We start from the raw sequence: 21,873 nt of genomic DNA on the forward strand, positions 1-21,873 counted from the left end.
TGCGGAGCAAGCAGTGGTCCGTGGAACTTGCTCCTCTGCCCAAGAACCTCAAGTGGTATGTAGTGGTACCGCAACCCCACACAACACACACTTTTGTAGCGGGCTAGTTGGACTAGCAACACACCCATGTTTAGTTGCAGAGAGCTCTGTAGTTCTGCATCTGAGAGCAGGCTGCACGGCCACAGACGCTGGAGGGCTTTATAAATGATAATGATTAGTTTGATTACACAAACAGAAGGACAAACGTATAGGAAAAAAATGGACCAAGGATCTACAATAACAACAAAAAGTCACGGTTCGAGTGAGACTCGGAGTTTTCCGCATCCACAGGAACGCCACCACCCTCAAGGATCAAGGCGCAGATGCAGCTCCTAAAGCGGTGGGCGGTGAGCACGGACCTACAAGTTATGCTATAATGTCCACTAACACCACCAGTTACTTGACAATCAGCTCATGCGATAACATTGCACGGCAAGTACCTGGTAGTGTTAGTGGACATTATAGTGTAACTTGTAGATCCTTGGTCCTTTTTCTTCCTATAAATTCATCCTTACCTCTCCATCCGAGTCTAAGAAGGGCGAATAGTTGTATTTTCATATTAAACTCTAAGTTTCATGAATTGAATCGATCATCAGACGAAAGGTGACATTGTCCCTACCCTGACGGAACTGTAATATACCATGGATGTGGCAAGTCCAGCGTAACAACTGTCATGTAATATCAAGAGTCCATAACCCCCCAGAGTGTGCAACTCCAGGTTGGGGTCTGGCGCAACGAAATCCAAACATTGCGTCATCCGGTCCTCGGGCAAGCATGGGCGGATGGGGCCATGATATCTGGTACATCCGGCGGGGGTAGCAAGCCACGGAAGTGTCACGTAAAACGTTTGCTCCACGGGCTATGCAGTGTCAGCAGAACGGCTTTGATTTCACAGTCACAGAATTTTTTTATTTGAAGAGAGTTTCTCTGCTCGTTGTCTGAAAAGCTTGTATTGGGAGAGTTCGTGACTCCGGGATAGCAAGAATAGGCATGGATATAGATTTACAAGATTTGATGGAAATAGCTCTTGGCACACGGCATGAAGACCCGATCGATTTCGAAGTAGATGTGCTTCAACCTGCTCCTCAGTCCCATTTTGGTACAAGTAGTTCAACTGGGATGGTGTCCTCCACCATGTGTAACCCTCCTGATCCTACTCTTACTCCTGCTCCTCTTCCTGCCCCTGGTCTTGCTCCTGTTCCTGCTCCTGCTCGTCGCAAGAGGAGAAAGGCAAAAGTGAAAGCTTTGACTGCATCGCAGAAGAAATCGATCATTCATGCCCTGGAGAAGATTGATTTGGAGCAGTTATCCAGCGATGTTTCCAGCATTGTCTCTGCTGAGCGCCATATGGTGCTGTTTCCAGCACGTCTCCAGAGTTTCACGGCGAACGGATGCTGGAAGTCCCTTTGTAGTTTGCTTGTGAAGAATTACGTGGACCTATATGGCCAGTGCTCTGCTAGAGCTGACAAGTACTCCACTTTCCAGGTGAAATGGTCACACTTAGTCAAGTCAAATGTGGATAGCCCTGATGTGACATCATGTGGACTCGGCGAGAATGATCGTACCTCTATTGTAATGGCTGTGGGTGCCGCAGTTTGGCTGGAGTGCTGCCGTGTGATCAAACATGTGCTGAAGCCTGTGGACAACTTGGCCCAGTTGGACCCTGTCCCCCTAACAGATACACACTACCATCGCTTTTTTGGCTGGGCACTGTCCTCCTGCATTGGTGGTTTGAAGAGAAAAGCCTCTGCACAGACATCCGGATCACTGAGTGGAAATGAAGAGAATGAGCTGGTGTTGCTTCGTTCTCTTTGCGTCAGCAATTCAGAGAAAGATGAAGCCAGCATTCCGGAGTCGCTTTCCATTCGTGACAAGGGACATATGAGGTTCCTGAAGGAGGAGCATATGGAGTTTGCTCGTCTGGCCCTGCAGAAGATTTATTCTGTTGTTAACTACGATGCCTACTCAACGTATGGCAATGATTTAGTCAGGGTTGCTTCTGCATGTATTGAGCATGACAAGACATTACCCAAGAGTCTTATCTCCTCAGTCCAGACTACACTTGGCATAGACAAGTATGAGGATCAAGTGATCATTGCCGTGGCCCACAAGCTCGTCATGAAGGTCACGAACGCAGTGTGCGGAGAAGTCATTGATGCGGCTGAGCAAAACCAGATTCTGGAAGATGGGAAATCTTCCACCGGTGGTCTCAATCTACGAGACCGGCTCCATGTTGGTAATGCTTGAAGGACGTCACTATCCTTGCGTTGTCAGGACTTTCCACACAATCAATGAATGCATGTAAGAGGGCAGTATCTGCCTGACAGGTTCGTCCCCTTGAATAGCCTCATTGTTTCTATTATTTGAGGTGGGTTCATCCCCTTGCATAGCCTCATTTCTTCTTATTATTTGAGGTGGGTTTATAGTTTATACCCTTGAATAGCCTCATTTTTCCTATTGTTTGAGGTAGGTTCGTCCCCTTGCATAGCCTCTTATTTTCTTATCATTTGAGGTGGGTCCATCCCAAGTGACTGAAGCCATTGATGCATCTATAGAGCGTGTGCACCATTGTATATATTCCTTTGCTTTTTTGCATGCGTCCCTCCTGGAGAGTTGGGCGTGGTTGTGCGCATCACTTGCTGTCCTTTGCATGCTTGTCCGGTGGTTACCGCGATGGGCCTATGCCACATGTGCACTGCTGTATATATTCCGTTGCTCTCTTACATGCATCCCTCCTAGAGCTGTATATATTCTGTTGCTCTTTTGCATGCATCCCTCCTAGAGCTGTATATATTCTGTTGCCTTTTTGCATGCATCACTCCTGGAGCTGTATATATTCTGTTGCCTTTTTGCATGCGTCCCTCCTGGAGCTATATATATATATTCCGTTGCCTTTTTGCATGCGTCCCTCCTTGAGGGTTTGGCATGGTTGTGCACGTTAGTTCGATGTAGTGTTGGGAGAAGAGAACATTCTTCCCATTTGGCCCACTCATCATGAAGCGGAGTGATGGTCAGTGCTTCTTGTGCGAATATTTACTCATTGCATAAAGGCCAAGTTACATACATGCAGTTGAGATGATTATTTTGGTTGTGTGAGGATACTACAGTGTGTCTTATTTATTACCTGAGTGCATTATGCTGGCTTGTGACTCTTAGTCTTATTGAGCAACTAAAAAAAAAAACATCAGAGAGCACTGCGAACCTACCGTTACCATGTGCCAAGGGGACAAAACAATCATCATACAATGTTGTGAAACAGATGAGAACAAGAGTCCATACCCCCCCCCCCCCCCCCCCCCCCGTATTATAGGGGGTTATGGACTCTTGATGAAAGTCATTGGCAGACTCATCCTTTCTCGCACAGTCCATCACAACACACAACAAAACAGGCACAAAACAATGAGGTTTGCCGTAGATGAAGCCGAAGCTGTAACACCATGATCCTTGTAAACATATGGAATACATACAGTGGTGCACACGTATCATAGGCCCCTCGTGGAAACAACTGGACAAGCATTCAAAGGGCAGCGAGTACCGCACACAACCACGCCAAACCCTCAAGGAGGGACGCTATGCAGGCTATGCAAGGGGACGAACCCACCTCAAACAATAGGAAAAATGAGGCCGATTCAAGGGGACAAACCCACCTCAAACAATAAGAAGAAATGAGGCTATGCAAGGGGACAAACCCACCTCAAATAATAGGAAAAATGAGGCTATTCAAGAGGACAAACCCACCTCAAATAATAAGAAGAAATGAGGCTATGCAAGGGGACGAACCCACCTAAAATAATAAGAAGAAATGAGGCCGATTCAAGGGGACAAACCCACCTCAAATAATAAGAAAAAATGAGGCTATTGAAGGGGAAAACCCACCTCAAACAATAAGAAAACACGAGCTCCTGAAAGGTGACATGCCTGTCTGTGCTTACTTCTTCCTACGTAGTGGCACACTTTCATAGTCAAGTGCAGCATCACGGTAGTCCTTGCCACTTGCATGGACTGGATGAAGGTTGCGCTGCAAAGCCAAAGATGCGCGGGCTGTACTGTAATTAACTGCAGACAAACGGCCTCTGGCAGAATGCTTAAGCTGGGAAAACAATGTCTCCACAGCACTGCCCGATACTCTCACTGGCACAATGTAGTATCCTGGATGACGTGTGACATAGTCCTCACAGAACTCCACGAAGCCAAAGCACATTATCCTGAGGAGGTCCCATGTTTGCCACGACAAGAATGAGGTCTGCTTTGGAGAGGAGGCAGTGAAGGCTGGGTCCAGTAAAAGTCCATTCAGCCATGACTCAAAGAATGCATACCCTGACTTGATGGACTGCAGTGGTGTACATGTGGGGCTGCGTACTGGAACATGGGAGAGTGTGCCTTCCTCAAATAGTTTGCTGCAAGCAAGAAGGTACTGCCGGGATGCTTGAACATTTGCTACATCGGCAGGATGGCTAAGGCAGTGCACAGCAAGTTCGGTCAGAACTTTCTCCTGCTGCATGATTTTGGCTGGCAAAACATTCAACTTAGTCCAGGAGTCCCTATAAACAAAGTTCTTACGGAGATGTGGCACATCGCGAGGCTCGCCTGCTCTCATCTTGGCACACTCCCGTTGGTACATGTCTATAATAGTCTGCCATCCAAAAGGAACACCTTCCTGGGTGACAAATGCCTTAGCTCCACCATGAGACGACGAGCTCAAAGCATTAACCATGTTTTTGAGCTGGTGGGATGGGCAAATGATGAAAAATAGTCGATGATTTGCCCAAACTGGATGTTCCACCGAGGCCCTTATGTCATGTCGATTCGGACCCTCCTCCTCTTGCATGCCGAATGAACCACTTTTTCCCATCATAGACTTGATCATGGCCATGTTCGTTGAAGCACCATCACAGACCAAAGCACTGACCTTGAAGTCATACGCATGGAAAAGGCGCAGTGTATCCATTACACAGGCCAAAGTGAACTTGGCATCCAGAGTCTTGGCAGCGGTGTAGTAGGGCCCGATGATATCAAAACTTCCCGACATGTCCCGCCATAGGGTCTGAAGTATATACTCAGTGCGGTCCGTTTTCTCATCCTTCAAGTCTGTATATACATCATGGAGGCTGGACAGGTCATCACTGGTCATGGACAGACCATATATCTGCTGACTTTTTGAGTTCCACAGAACTTTGGAAACAACTTTGACCTCGTCAAAGACCATCACACCATCTCCGGTGGGGACTAACCGCTGCTCAGCTTCGGCCACCTTCTTGAAGTTACTGTACTTCTGCAGTTGGAAGACCATGTTGTCTTCACACCACCCGGGGTTATCCAAATGTGCTCCCGTAAAATGCTTCAAAGAGCGCACACTTGGTAGTTGCAAAATCCCAAAAGACTTCAAGGCTTCATAGGCTGCGGGACTGCGGGTGAAGACGGCCAGAGCAAGCCGGTAAGTTATCATACTCCACCTGTTGCCCTTGGACCCAGACGCGTTTCGCTTCTGGTCCTTGTTGAACTGCTCCTGGGCCACAACATCGGAATGCCAAGCAGCCCGTAAAATGTCGGCCTCATCTCCAGCATCCTCAAAAATTCCCTCCAGGTCTGGTGCAAAGCTGGAACTGATGTCCTGGCATACAGCAGACAGTTCCGAAGACTGTTCCTCACATAGTTCAAAGTCAAACTGTTCCAAGCGAGCCAACTGCCGCTTCGTGATCCGCTGAACCTCTGATTTATTGCGAGCACGCACCGAATGGCTGTGAGGGGACAGATACTTCAGGGGCACAGTGGAGGATGCTGACACTCTTGCAGCCTTGTCATCTTGGTTTCTTTCAGTTGCCCTTTTCACCAGCCGCTCCAGGTCATGCTGTAGTGCTTTGCAAGCCTTGCATGGTACAATGGGGGAGTTCTTCTCCTCAAGTGGCAAAGTTCGACCTGCTTTTTTGCCATGCAGAACAGTGTTCGCTGTCAAAGCGAACAAAAGGAAACGTCTACTTCCTCAAATTCTTCGTGTGGAAACGTACTGACTCGAATTGCTTCCCATAGTCAGCTATCCCAGGGCAGAACTTCATGTCCGATGAAGGTAGCATACTTTCCAAATACGGAGTAAGCGTATCCAAATCATCGGCACACTCTCCCTCCTCCGTTCGCCCACCAAAGAGACACTCGAAAGTGAATGTTCCTGCTGGGTTCACAACCAGACGGTTCAAATTGACGGGTGTTCCATTGCATGTGAGAAGCACAGACTTCGAGCAATAAATCTCTATCCAGGTGCTGGAAGAATTAACAATTTCCAACACTCGACAATCGAGAGAAGAAAATGAGGAGCCCAGATCGAGCAAAAACTGACGAATATCGTCCACAGAGACACTGCACTCCGGCGACAATGGGGAGCGCTTTGCTTTAGGTTCAACAGTGGCCATTGTCTTATCGGAGAGACACTCAAAAGAGAAAACTCTTCGACAACTCTAAAATAATTCTTTGTGTACTTGAGCCTTTCCAGGCGTGTTACGTACAATACCTGGCCGTTACGTAAAGGAAGACCCCAAATTGGGCAAACGGGCGAAGTAGGTCCGGGCCAAACTTCCCATTTCGTCATAGCTACTCACTACATGACGTATGAAGTTTGGATTTCGTTGCGGCACTGATTTGTGCTGAGAAGGATCACGAGTTGCACACTCTGGGGGGTTATGGACTCTTGGTAATATGTAGCGCGATATGGGGTGAGTGAGAAAGTGTAGTTTTCTGTGTATTGTAATGTGATATACATGTACTCGGAGAATGAGGTGACAAAGTTTGACAAGTAATGTTTGTTCTCGTGGCAGCATTTCAACACCAGCTCGGATCGCTTGTTGAGGCAGCTGGCCTTATCTGTACGGGCGATGAAAAGCTTCTCCGTGAAGCAGAGATCACACCTTTAACTGGAGCTTCAGTACGGCCTTGCAGGGCGGGTGGTTGACCAAGCAACTGTATGCGGCGTGCCTGCCCTTTTCAACTCCCACACGTGCTTAGAGAGCTCAGTGCTCTTCTCGTATCGCTCATGCCGGAATGTGGTGAGGCGGCCGTTGCATCTTTGTTTGAATGTGTTTTCTGTGAGGTCATAGTAGAACTTCTTCTCACCTTCTTCTCGCCTTTCACATCAGCACGGTAGACAATGCTGCTAGTGAGGCACTGGCCGTTCATAGGGCATTCCTGCTTGCTGCGCCAGTTGCACGTCTTGGCCTCTGCCGGCTGCGGGTCATTGCTATTCTCCTTCGAATTTCTGTTGTTGTGGCCCCGGATAATGGACTGCATATTGGGCACCGTTGAATACTTGACCTTGACGATATTTTGTGGAATGGCGACTTCTTTGGAAAGTGCCTGTCAACTGCCTTCAGGAAGCAACGTTACGTGCCACGTCAGTAGAGACATTCAGGCTGAAATGGGGATTGAACCAAATAATATTTCTAGATTTTTTCTTCTTTTTCTTCTCTGCTAATCTCTGTCTCTCGGAGTACTCGACTCTCTCGATGTAGCTGCTGACCTCCAGTGCATTGTTGTACATAGCCTTCGCCACTGAGAAAGCGACCTCGTCGCATGAGATGCAGGGCAGGCATCTACTAGTCCCTGCTGGCCGGCACTTGATAAGGGTAGGGGGTGGTTGGAGTGACAGTGCTTGTGGAGTGGAGTATCATTCGGTTTCCGATGCGTACTGGCTGCGTTCGATTATGCAGTTGAATCGATTCATGAATCCATTCGCATGCATTCAAGTCGTTTGATTTTCATGTCATGAGCCCTGGAATCGATTCGGAATCCATTCACCCTATTCACATGGGATGGTGAATAGCGGGAATCGATTCGTGAATCGATTCGCGCGCATAATCGAACGCACTCACTGAATCGGCCAGCTGGCAAGTGGAACGTGACGTCCAGGAAGCCACTGGCCTTTCGACTAGCTTGGATAGTGACTCTTAGCCTGAGGGACTGCAATACTGCAATGATATCCTTGTGCAACCTGTCAGTATTGCGTGCAGAGACATTACGTTCAACGGCAAGTCCATCATCCCTGTACAGCCCCAATCACTCTTTGCCTTTGGCAAATTGAGCCCTCCGCGGACAGTGGATGATCCTCACATGGTATATTATAATGATTTGCGTCAGCATCCTGCTTGTTTGGACTGGATTGCTTCCATCTCGGTGTGCAGATTCTCTCACTTTCAACCTGCACTCTCATTACTATCGTAAACAATGCTGTGACGGCTCTAGGTCAAACTTTGATGTTGTTCACAGCAGAACTCTGGCCGTGCCTAGTACAGTTCTGCCCAATAAATGCTGATTGTCTGAGTCAAGTGCACGTCGGGCATTGCTATGCAGCTCTTGACCTGCTAACACTGACATGTGAACTGGTGCATAGCGCCACCTTGACTCACACGATCGGATTTCATTGAGCAGCACTGTAGCTACCAGTTATGTGCGCTCCTGGTTCTCTGGGGCTCTGGGGTCGGCACTTGCGTGTGTCCGTATCCTGATCTTTCGTGCATGTGGGCGTATGTTCAGTCTTTTTAAACAAAGAACCCTTAAATCCTGTGTCTTGGTTCCTGTTGTTGATGCCATTGATCACAGGGAAAATCTGTCCACGGGGACGTTGCTCTGGTGGGCCCGGTTTGTGCTGGTAAATGCTTGTAAGTATATCGCTTTGCTTCTCAATTGTTTTGCCACTAGCGCCTGGTTTCAATGTGTGCCCGTATGACCGACCCGTTACGATCTTTGTATGACCGACCCGTTACGATCTTTGTTTAGCACCAGCTAGGTTTGTTGTGCATGCAGCAGCAGCAGCAGCAGCAGCAGCAGCAGCAGCAGCAGCAGGCCAGTAGTCGTGCACATGTTTGCACGGCTACGTTGCTTGTGGACAAGGCATGCATATCCATGGTGATCCATTGGTACGTGGCCGTATCATTCGGGGTGAGGGAATTGTGCAAAGACCTTGTGCAATTGTTTGAAGAATTCTGGATGTACAATGCTACTAGGTAGATAGGGTCACTCCTTACCGCTTGGCATGACATCATCTTCATTTCAGCCTTTTAGCGAAAGGGGTGTTTTTGAAGTAGGTGGCTGCTCCCAACGTTGGAGCTCGCTCCTCCTGTCGACTGACTGACACCTGACATGCGTGTTGCTAAACTCCAGCCTCGCCAAAATAGTAATGTCATAGTCCTCGAATCAACGTTCACCTCTCTACCTGTTTGCTGCCTTGAGAATTTACACTACGTAGTCGCTAACATTTTCTTCACAGAGCCGTGCTCGTTTGGGAATCGCTAAAGATTTCCCCGATAGAATTGAAAATAAACAAGAGAGCTCAGCTCAGGCCCCTCCACTACTAGTTTGCTTGATCTTAGCCTATAATTATGTATTTGATCAACAGGGAGGTGTATCATAGTAGAACACTACCTGGTTATCAAAGAGCTACTTGTACCTAAGTCATGGATGAACGTCCACCCGTCCCTGGCGTGCTGCTGGCCATTTTAGGCCATGTCATGTGATATGCGAACATACACGACACACACACACACACACACACACACACACACACACACACACACATACACACACACACACACACACACACACACGCACGCATACACGCACACACACACACACACACACACACACACACACCACACACACACACACACACACACACACACACACACACACACACACACACACACACACACACACACACACACACCACACACACCACACACACACACACACACCACACACACACACCACACACACACACACCACACACACCACACACACACACACATACACACACACCTCACACACACACACACACCTCACACACACACACACACACACACACACACACACACACACACACACACACACACACACACACACACACACACACACACTACTACTACTACTACTACTACTACTACTGTAGCTTGGTTGCCACAAGGGCCACACCACTCCGAAAGGAGCCAGAGTCATTGTCAGGAGCAGAAACGGAGATGACGACTCAGGTCACTCTGTCGACGGAACTGACGGCTGCAGCGAGAACAGCGAACACCATACGACGCTCTATCAGACTTGGTTGCTCGATGGCCACGGTCGCACTTGTGACGTCTGAAACCAGGCACTGACTTGAACTGCCGATTGCATGTCACACACAAGAGAGAAGCTGGGACGTTGAGCGGAATAGGTGATGCCGGCGCGGACGCTTCCGATGGTTCCAGGGGCAAACAATGATGTACACGCAAGCCACCACGAGAGTGAAACCACCTCCTGCATGTACCACACTGCACAGCACCACGCTGTTCCTGGATGGGGAGACTTCGTTCTGCGCTACACTTGTGTCTTGCTTTGTCACCTGGCCGACGAAACGAACGGTGGCAGATAAGACAGTCCACCCGTTGAGATTGGTCATGGGAAGGACCGCCGAGGCTCGGCCCAACGGCAGACACCCGCCAGGCAGATCGATCCTGAGCAATCTCATACCAAGCTAGATGTTCAATGCCGATGTGCCGAAGATCAGCCGAAATCACATCCCTCCAGCGACGACGGGGACCACACGCAGGCCGAGGCGACGGTAGGAAGCCAAACAACAGCTGCTTGGGCACACGAACATCCGACATGCGGGCCACATGGCCAAGCCATTCAAGCCTCCGCTTCCGAAGCCGGGAGGACAATAGCGATGGATCACCCCACATCTCTCGGAGCTGCTCATTGGTGATGCGTTCCTCCCACTGTTGTGTTCGCGAAACACACAAGATGCTACGGATGCATTGGTGGTGGAAACTATCGAGGCGCCGGAGGTCACCCTGCAAAGGGCACCAGCACTCCGAAGCATACAGTAGCACTGTCATCACACAGGCGTTATACAATCGGCGCTTCACATGGAGTGAAAGATCACGATTAGCAAACACATCCTGAAGCGATCCAAAGGCACGCGAGGCGAGTGACAAACGCCTCGAAACGTCTCCTGCAGAACGCGCATCCGGAGTGATGACAGAACCCAGATAAACGAAGGAGGAAACACACACACACACACACACACACACACACACACACACACACACACACACACACCGCACACACACCACACACGCACACACGCACTACTACTACTACTATAGCATGACCAGTGCTGCCAAACCGTCCGATTTTTCGGACAATGTCCGATTTTTGAAGGCTCTTCCGAAAACCGGTCCGAAAAGGGAAACGTCCGAAAAGCAGCCAAAATGTCGGAGATCATCACTTTCCTATGCAGAAGTCCTGTACTTTCACTTTTCAGCGCAACTGAAGGCACAAATCACTGTACATTTGCTTCTAAAAAGGCTAGCGTTTGGCTGTGGAAGTGCAAAGTAACATGCCTGGATCAGGCTGGATGGCATGTACATGTAGATCTACACTGACAGTCTGTACAGAGTCAGTGTGCGACCACACTCATCATTACAAAATTCATGACAACTCTGGGGCTACCATGGCAACGAAGCGAATTTTCATGGTGTTTTAGGTGATATTTTGAATTCTCTGTAAAAAAATTGCCGAGGAGAAAAATTCGCACCATGTGGCCAGCCTTGGCGGTGAAGGGTGTCGGATTTTAGGCGAAAATTATTTGGCAGCACTGCATGACTGCCCATTGGGCAATGTCACCCCCGGAGGGGGCCAGAGTTTGGAGGGCACCGTCATTGGCAGGACTTCTGGTGCCTCGTCAAGTCTTGCTGTCGTCGGAAACGCTTTGGGTGCACACACACACACGCACACACACACACACACACACACACACACACACACACACACACACACACACACACACACACACACACACACACACACACTGCACACACACACACACACACCACACACACACACACACACACACACACACACACACACACACACACACACACACACACACACACACACACACACACACACACCACACACACACACACACACACACACGCGTGCGCGCACACACACGCACACACACACACACACACACACACACACACACACACACACACACACAGATACGCCTTGTGATGATCTTCTGTCATCATACTTCCTACAGTACATGGCACATGTAGTACTTGGTATGACGATGATGATGGCATGCCACAAGGCGGAGGCCACCCCAGAAACATTCCTTTTCAGTGCAGTGTGTCCTCCGCCTTGTGGTACTAGTAGGCTGTCATCATCAATCATCATGCTGGTGTGGACATTGAAATCCGTTGAGAAGTCAAGCGGCCATGGGGTGCTGACTGCTGGCCTTGTAGCCGTGAGCACTGCTGGTCTATGTTACAGTGTCACGATTCCTGAACTACAGTTGTTTTTGTAAGGCCGTAAGGGTGCCGGCCCCATGGCCCAGTCATTCCACCAGATTTCAATGTCCACAACAGTGCCAAGTACCACACTACATTACAATACGGTGTGATGTGCTAGTAGCAAGCAAGGCTTTCATTAGCCATTGCCAGGACAGGAGATAGCAGTAAAAGTGTTCAGTGTACTAAAAAATTATCACCGTGATCAGTTCCTAAGTTGCATGCACACGTGACTAACTTACAAGTGATGGCTTTTTTTCCATTTGAATGTGTTGCGTTCCGAACAAGTTGTTAGTTGTGTTTCCTTTCTGTTCTCACATTTTGTTGAGCTTGAACCTCTCTAAATGTGTCCAGTAAAAGTGTTTACTACTCCAGTCCTTGGTCATTTCAGTTCTATCAAGAAAGCTGGATGTACGATCGAGCTCGTACGAGATCTCGAGGGTACTACCACGAGCACATGCAGTCTAGACTTGTTCATTATGGCTGTGTTTACGTGAGGCGTTTCAACTTGAGTTCGACCCGGGTCAGATTTCAACCCGCCATGCCATGTACACAAAATGAATGGCGCGTTTACATGACGCATTGCGCTTGACCCGGGTCGAAGAAATCCTGTGCGTATCTCGCGCCAGGTTTGAACAGCACTGCACATGCAAATTTCGCGGAAAAGAATTCACGTGACCATACAGGACTCTAGAAGTGGAATTTTGGCGGTATATCAGTATTTGACCCGGTCAACTGTCTTCATGTAAACGCTCACCTGTTTTGTCTATCGTACAGACTTTCAACCCGGGCTGAACTCGAACCGGGTTGAAATTTCTCATGTAAACACAGCCTATGATAAAGAAGCCTTGCTTGGTATGGTAGTTGTAGATCAGCTATCAAAGAGAGGAGATGTTCCGTCCGCGCATCGGCGCGCGCCGTTGTGCGGGTTCAGTGCCATGCCGGTATTATCAAGAGTACATGAAAGCGAGAGTGTGCAGCTGGGGGCCTTTTCTACTATGGGTGTCTGTCACGGCGGAATTCCGTGATTACATCATATTTGGCACACAGATCTGAGGCGGGAAATGGCGTAGTGCGTACAACTGAGCTGCAGTTGTGCAGAAAGAGACTTGCTTGAATCCTGCTTGTACGCACTACATCACTAAAATGATGTACAGTGAAACCTGTCTAAAAGGCGACCCCTCAAGGGACGAGAAAAGTGGTCGCCGTGGCCAGTTGGTCTTCTTATCCAGGTTCAGCGGGTCACGTGACCATATCCACATGTGATACATCATTTTGATCAGTGCATCACAGTGCACACGCCTATGCTACTCTAGCACGACTCATGTACCTGGAGTCCTCAGACCTGTCAAATGCTGTGCATGCCCCATGTACATCTACACTTCCTGCACTGATGTGTAGATCTACCATGCCTGGTGCACCATGCAAAGCGTACATTTACATGACTAGCACTGTGCAACGCGGTCGCGGGTGGGTTGTCGTTGGTCGCGTTGAGCGAGTGGTCGCCTTATCCGAGGTGTTTTGAACGTGAATGCGTCCGTGACAAGGAAAAGTGGTCGCCATTACAGGTTTTACTGTAATCACGGAATTCCGCCGTGACAGCAACCCATCCGAGCTGCACACTCTGGGTTTATGTACTCTTGGTATTGTACAGTCAACTTCGCGTATAACGACACTCGGCGGGGCATCAGAAAAGTGTCTTTATTCGCAAAGTGTCCTTATACCCGAAGTCTCATTATATGTGTTACAGTTGGATGTGACTTTGCTCTGGGCATGGAAATTCTGTCGTTATTCGCGAATTGTCGTTATATCCGCAGTCGTTATTAGCGAAGCAAGTTAGTTGATTGTATTATGCCGCCCATGCTACTGCAACCGCTAGCGCATATATAAGGGCTTGAAAGTGATGACGTCAAAACGGCCAGGGAGTAGTAAGTTGACATCAGATTTCTATTTTTGGATCCACTAAGGTGTGACTTTGCTATTGCCCAAGTATGTGGGTGCATAGCAACCCACTCATGTCGCATGCGGGTGTGACTTTTATTTCGCCACCAGTTGTAACCCCCCGGGCCCAGTAGCCAAATCAGTCAGTTTCACTGGCTACATCACCATGCATGCTGTGGTAAGACGGCTTGAAATGTGCTTGGATCCATACAAAAACTGGATCCAAGCAAAAACTGGATCCAAGTGGATCCAGTTTTTGAATTTTTGAAATTGTTGCTATGCTGTGACGTAGCACTTTCAAGCCCAGAAGTGCATGCAGGGCGCGGGTGGCGGATGTTCAAATGCGGTATGCGCGGTAGCTTACCGCGTATCTTTGCGCCGGCCGCAGTTATTCGTCGATGACGAAATCTTTCTGTTGTTTTTTTGCGTGAGTAAAAATGGAATGCTTTTGTTTTCCTTTTCGAACTTTTTAGTTGACTTTCACAGTCAATATTTGTCAAGTTCTTGACTATTGAGAAGTTTCATGGCGTGATTTCTTCCACAATGTTGACGGCCAAGGTCGGTCATGGTCGCCTCCTGGGCAGATCGCTGCAGCAGGTTCTTTCTTCGAGGCTTTCAACATCAGCCCATCGGCGTGCTGAGAATGCAGAGCATTCAAATGAAACGGAGACTAAAATGGAGACTAAAACCGAGACTACAATGGAGACTAAAACCGAGACTAAAATGGAGACTAAAACCGAGACTATCGTGTCAGTGGGAACTGAGCCCGAGCTGAAGAACACTTCAGGACCTTCCAAAGCAGCGCTAAGGCATGCACAGCCTGCAGAGCCTGCGATGGGCCATGCCGAGGGCGATACGAAATTCTATCGCGAGGTTCACATGGAAGTGTATGCTTACGATCATGTACTGTTGGAGAGTTACTGCATTTACGTTCGTTATGCAGCAGCATGCCTTGGTATTCACTGTTCATCTGCAGTGAAGTATCCTCAATTGATTCACAAGACGACGGTGAACAAGTCACCATTTATTTTCAGCGATGCCAAGGCCCAGTATGAAATGCGCCAGTACCAGACGTCTGTGTATTTATGGAACGTAACGGGTACCACTGCCAATGTGTTTTTGGAGTACATTCAGCGTAACCTGTCGGCTGGTTTGGGAATGAACGTGCACACCGAGACTCTGGAGAGATTACCTAAGCCCATCGCCATGCAACAAACTCTGGCATCACGTCGGACTCGCAGAATGCGCGGCAAGGTGCATCCCGAACCTGAAAAGCCGGACATCGACCTCAAACTTGATCCGTTCCATATTGGACATAACCGCGAAATTGGTGCTTTTGCTTGAGCTATCATTGCTGCTGCTTACTCCCAATAAATTTTTTTTAGAAGCCGAGCTTTGGACATGGCGTTTTCAAGATATTCTGCCTTCTTAAATGAGGCGCGACCCAAAACATTGAGATTCTCAGGCAGCACCCATGGGAAATTGGTGCGGTCAGGCGATTGTTTTCACAGTGCATATATGTATTAAATGTTCAGTAGGCATTTGCGCGAGCCCGGGAATCTCGATTTGTTTTGATCTCGTCTGATTTGAAATTTTGCTTTTACAGCCCCAGTTGGTGTTTACCAGCAGAATTGCACACACCGTGTTGCTCAAACCAGACTTGGCAATATACGGGCTTATCGCCTTCTTAGTATTTGACCCCACTAATTTCCCTGATACCTTAGCGGTCAAATATATCGCGTATTTGACTGCTTAGGGCGCGTTTGGTTGGTACGAACTAGAACAGGATTCACCAGAACAGCGCGTTTGGTTGGGACTGCACCTGTTCTGGGTCGGCCAGAACATGTTCTGCTTGCTCTGGCCTGCAGGCCGGAGCAGACCGAGCAGTTTCACTTTTTCACAGTGAAACCTGGCGGGAACATCGATTTTGGTCCCAAATGATCATGTGCATACGCTTTTTGGGTTGGACTCGTTGTACCGTACAAAGTGACCATGGTGACCCATACACATTTTGAAGAATGCACCAAGTTTGGCACATTTTTCCACAAAAATGTGCTCTGTTTCTGGAGTACCGTTTGGTTGGCATGAGGCCGCTCCATCTGCACCAGCTGTTCGATCCTGTTCTAGATCGTACCAACCAAACGCACCCTTAGTCAAATACACAATATATTTGACTCCTTAGGTCCAAGGTTACCAATAAAACATTTTTGAAAACGAAATGTTTTCGTTTGTGGGTGGGTGGGTTTGATGGAGTTTCGTTTTGAAAATAATTATTGAATGCTGATGGAGAATGCGCAGTTACTTCTGGGGTGGGTGGGGGCTGAAAAATACTAAAACTTCTTCGTTTTGTAAAAACAATCGGTAACCCCGGACGGCCCCTTAGAATTTCTTGGACTTAGAAATTTTCTCTCCAACTTAGAAAAAGAAATTTTTGAAGAGAGCAGAAATACACAAGATGGGATTTGAACCCACAACCATGTGAATCTCAGTCACTCTTCCTTACCACCCAGCCACTGTGCTACCGATGCTGAACCTAGTTTAAACAATGACCTTGATCCGGCAATGCCGTACAATGCGGTATAGGCTATAGTATAATACTAAAATTACAAGGATATGTCGTATATGAAGAGAAACTATTGCGTGGAGAACACGATAAATAGATTATAGACCGGTTAGGAGGTCTATACAGGATATATAGACCGAGTAAAAGACCTCGGGGGACCTCGGTCTTTTACTCGGTCTATATATCCTGTATAGACCTCCTAACTGGTCTATAATCTATACACATAACACACTGCGCGTGTATTATTCATCTGGCCATGTGGTATCCATATGTCTTGATGTTCATCTTGGATACATGCTCTCATTGGTGGCTAGACAACACACCAAGCCACTTTCCGAATTGGGTTTCATTCAATTCTTGTCACGGATTGTTTGCGTAAAGATTGTCATAGACGTCAAACTCTTACTACGTAGGCTACTAGCAATGTACAATTTGAAGAGTCCTGGGGGTTTCGTTTTCCATATGTGTGAATGCTGTGCCCCTGCACACTGGGCACAATTTCAGTTGGTGTTGGTATTTTGTATGCACTTCATGTACACCAAGTGCATTCTCAGTCAACACTAGCAGCGCATGAACACTAGTGCATAATGATGATTCACGGACACGGTGCGTGCTCTATCACCGATCTTGATGACTTTTGTGTCACACCAAGAGTACATAAATAAAATAGAAGAAAACACAAGGGAACGAGTTATGAAGAACTATCCACGACTAACAAGATAGTAAGCAGTCAGAAAGTGTGATAACAGGGCACAACCCTGACAGGCTCCTAAGACATTCAACGACCTGAGACCTACTGTAGCTCTAACACATCTGCAGTCCTGCTGTCACTCTTCCTCACTGCTTATTATCTTGTTACAGTCGTGGATAGTTGCTTCATAACTCGTTCCCTCGTGTTTTCTTCTATTTTACATTATCGCTGGCTCAGTATCCGAGTTTAACTTTGCACACCTGATGAGCCGTCACGAACAATGCGGCGAAACGTATGTTGTGTGAAACTACTTTTTTTACTTGTTATCGTAGTCAACTCGTCCACAATAGTGTCATGCATGAGGAGTACCGTTAGATATTGGCGTCCGGTTTTGCTCAATTCGTTTTCGCAAAGCCTCCCCTTTCCTTTACTGTAAAACCAGAAAGTCTAACGAATCGCAAAGTCTAACGTTTTAACGACCAATTTTTTTCGTTATTTGAAGAAACGTTATCTCGAGATGTCTGTATAAAGATGCGCATACAGATGGGGGGCCAGGTAGCCATCGTTAAACTTTCTGAACGTTATCATGCCAAAGTTACAAAAACGTTAAACTTTTCGGTCGTTAGACTTTCCAGTTTTACAGTATCTCTGATATTGCTGACCCACCCAACTTGGGTGGTGTGTTGTTTTGCTGCTTCGAAGCTGTGGTTTGGAATTAAGTTCTTCCATTGTATTGTGACTGGTTTTTTTCTCTGAATGTTTGTACTTGAAGTATGTTTGTGTCTACATGTACTTCAAAAAAGAAGTAGCTATCTGATTGTTGTTGTGTTTGTGTGTCCACCAGTTCTCTGTACAATTTTGTTCTTCTGGACAACACCGGTTGTCATAATCGGTTCACTGGGTACACTGAATATCACTGGGGTGTCTGTAAGTTCTGTTGTTGTTGCTGCTGCTATTGCTGCTAATGCTGCTGCTGCTGCTGCTGCTGTTGCTGCTGCTGCTGCTGCTGCTGTTGATGTTGATGTTGCTGTTGCTGCTGCTGCTGCTGCTGCTGCTGCTGCTGTTGTTATTGCTGCCACCACCGTTGGCATTGCTTCTGCCACCGCTATTGCTGCCTGCACTGCAGTGATTTTGTTGCTGCTGCTACTGCTGCTGCCGCCGGTGTCGATGCTACTGTGAGTGCTGTCATTGTCATTCTGCTGTTGGTGCTACAAGTACTGGTCTTGCACAGGCACAACTTCATTGTGATTGTGATGCAGGCCTATAGCAATGGTCCATTCACTTGCTCAGTTCCATTTTGTTTTCTTTATTGAAACTGTATTTGTTCAAACAGCTGGCGAGCCATTAGACAGGGCGTAGTGTGTGTTGAAATGGCAAGGCGTTCTCCTGAAGGAGAGTACCGATTATTGTTATTGATCCACTTTAATATCGAGTGTGTAGTTTCATTTATTTTCAATGGCACCAGAACTGTCTTCGTGGCATTAGGTCTCTCTTCGCTGCACTATGCCTGCATGCACTACAGCCTTGCACTACCAATCTGTGTATAGCACTTGTCTGTACTCGTGTGTGTGTGTGTGTGTGTGTGTGTGTGTGTGTGTGTATGTGTGTGTGTGTGTGTGTGTGTGTGTGTGTGTGTGTGTGTGTGTGTGTATGCATATGTGTGCCCAGCCTTCTCTCGCCTCTAATCCGCTGGTAACTATTTGGCTACCGACACTGATACTGTGGTTGGTGACAGCGGTGCTACCACTAGCGGTGTCTTACACTACATACTTTGAGAGCCACTGGACTAAGTAAGCTTTCTCTCTTTACGCTATGGGTATTTGTTATGTTCCCTGCTTGTTCAGTGTACCAAAGCTTGTTAACTGTATGCTTGCTTTCATCTTTATTACTTCATTGGCATCCCGGGCTGATCTGGCTGGCCTGGCTGAGCACAGCTAAGGTCTGCGATTGCGTGACATGGCCAGCTGGAGTGAGCGCCGCTGGGTACATGTTAACTGTGCCTTGCTCTGTGCATGCGCGCATGTGTGCCTTGGTGTCTGTTTTCTTTATTGCCACACTGCAGGTCGCACTTTGAGCAGCACATCATGCGCAAAACGTTTATCTTTCTCTTGCTTATGGCTCTCGTCCTTCCGGCTCTCGGTCTTGCCAGGTATGTGTGCAAAAGTTGATGATGAGTCATACAGTACTGCCAACTACAGTAGTGTCAACTGAAATGCTACCCTCGGGTTTTACGTACGAGTGCTACAGGGTTTTACGTATGAGTGCTACAGGGCTAAAACGAATCCTAACGAGTAGTGTGCATGCCCCTGGCATGCGGGCAGGGCATGAAGATTACTGTTTGGCATTCATTTCCTCGTTTTGTGTGTGTGGCTGTGCACTACTGCGTGCATGTGTACCGTTATGCTGTGAACCGGCGGTAACTGAAAGATACAGCATGAGTACAGTGCAGCAGTTCAGGTATGCATGCATGCACTTCCCATGCTTCGAGGCTGGTGTGGTGGCGTGCTGTGTTGGTGCAGTGCGAGCGCACTGCTTGTGGGGTCGTCGGATTTCAGCTGCCACCACTGCAGTATCTTACTCTTCGAATGGAAGGCAATGAATACACAATGAATGACAACACACTCCTATTGCTTGAGAATGTTTTACAGCCACCCTGTGTCACCGCGTGTCACGCCGTGTGTATTGACTCTGCTGTGTTGCTTCTTGGTTTGCGTTTCTTGCTTTTGCTCTGCAGTCTTGACTCGTTCTTCACTAACTTTCGTACCAGGGAGAGTGCTTTTAACCAGCTAGAGTGAGTACTAAATACGAATACATGTACAGAGAAACCTGTCTAAGACGACCGCTCAAGGAACCTTCAAAATCTGGTCTATGTTACCAGGTAGTCTCCTTATCCAGGGTTATTTGACTGGAAAAAGAATCCCTTGGTCCTGGTTGCAGTGGTCTGTTGGGCCAGGTGGTCGCCTTATCCGAGTGGTCACCTTATCCGAGTGGTCGCCTTATCCGAGTGGTCACCTTATCCGAGTGGTCACCTTATCCGAGTGGTCACCTTATCCGAGTGGTCACCTTATCCGAGTGGTCACCTTATCCGAGTGGTCACCTTATCCGAGTGGTCACCTTATCCGAGTGGTCACCTTATCCGAGTGGTCACCTTATCCGAGTGGTCACCTTATCCGAGTGGTCACCTTATCCGAGTGGTGGCCTTGACAGGTTTTACTGTACTATGCACATGTACTGCATTACTGCATGTACCGTAAAGTCCGCTGCAAATGCCCACCTTCCTTTTTGCAAGATCTGCTGGCCCGTACGTACTGACTCCATCATGCACTGTCACCGCTACCGTACGAAAGTGCACCTTACACCGTGGCGCGAAGAACACTTTGCTACGGTAAACTATGTCCACTCTCCTGGTTTCAAAATCCCTTAGGGCACTAGGCACGAGCTAGCTCGTCGTGATGATTATGGTGTTGATTGTTTTATTTCACAAATCCAAAAAACAAGGTAGCCAAGAACATAGCATTGCAGGAACCAAAATACACTTCTGACTGTGTTAATACACTTCTGACGGTGTTTCAAACCATCATTTCCAAATCACGCGACGCGCAAAGGCAAGGATTTTTTCTCGATTAGGATGCTGTGGCAAGGGATCCAGACCACTGTCCTATGGATTGAGATTCCGTTCAGGTCTGTTTGTACAAAAGACGAATCAGAAGCATGCACAGGAGCACTGCACCAGCAGTTGCTCCCTACTTTGCACTGCCACTGAATACAGTCATGTGTTAAATGTTGTTTGTGTCACCACATGTCACATGACACATGTCTCCATTGAATTCTAGGTGTATTTTCTTGCCCAACAATGGTGGCTTCTTCATCTCCTACCTGACCTTCTGTGCCTTCATCGGTACGGGTGTGGAGCTGCTTCGCTTGCCGGCAATGATTGGTTACTTCCTTGCGCTGGCCAGGGCCAAAACCAGGCGCGAGAAAGAGGATGCCAAGAAGGTAGGTGGGCTCGTACATTTGAAGTGGTTTTCCCCGGGTTGCGATTGGAGGGTGTAATCCAGTTAAAACTATGTTGTACTTGAGTAGGCATATGAAGTTTTGCACTCGGTGAAATCCAGCCTGGTGAATTAGTTAACACCCTGTACCGGTGCACTGTCCAGTGTTCGTCGGGCTCGGGCTGCACAGCACAGGGACCCGGGGTTGGATTTCATTAAGCAGCACTGCACATTGGGGGCTGGGAGAAGGACTCAGTCAGGGAGCATGACCAGCTTATTGTATCGCACCAGATCTGGAACATGCTGCAGCAGTCTCTGGGTCAGTTAGAAGATGGT

General features: G+C 47.9%; 1 protein-coding gene across 1 annotated transcript in view; it reads left to right on the top strand.

The window, feature by feature from the left end:
* The window catches only part of LOC135816067 (calcium permeable stress-gated cation channel 1-like), a gene marked incomplete in the record, with an annotated part of 38,002 nt that overhangs the window by 6,829 nt on the left and 9,300 nt on the right, over nucleotides 1–21,873 (top strand). Inside the window, 7 exon segments of the mRNA XM_065329434.1 lie at nucleotides 1–55; nucleotides 8,623–8,681; nucleotides 18,390–18,472; nucleotides 19,214–19,335; nucleotides 19,608–19,694; nucleotides 20,280–20,336; nucleotides 21,379–21,541. Coding sequence (XP_065185506.1) covers nucleotides 1–55; nucleotides 8,623–8,681; nucleotides 18,390–18,472; nucleotides 19,214–19,335; nucleotides 19,608–19,694; nucleotides 20,280–20,336; nucleotides 21,379–21,541 — 626 coding nt within the window.

The sequence above is a fragment of the Sycon ciliatum genome, chromosome 4 (assembly GCF_964019385.1).
Source record: "Sycon ciliatum chromosome 4, ocSycCili1.1, whole genome shotgun sequence".
Lineage (NCBI taxonomy): Eukaryota > Metazoa > Porifera > Calcarea > Leucosolenida > Sycettidae > Sycon > Sycon ciliatum.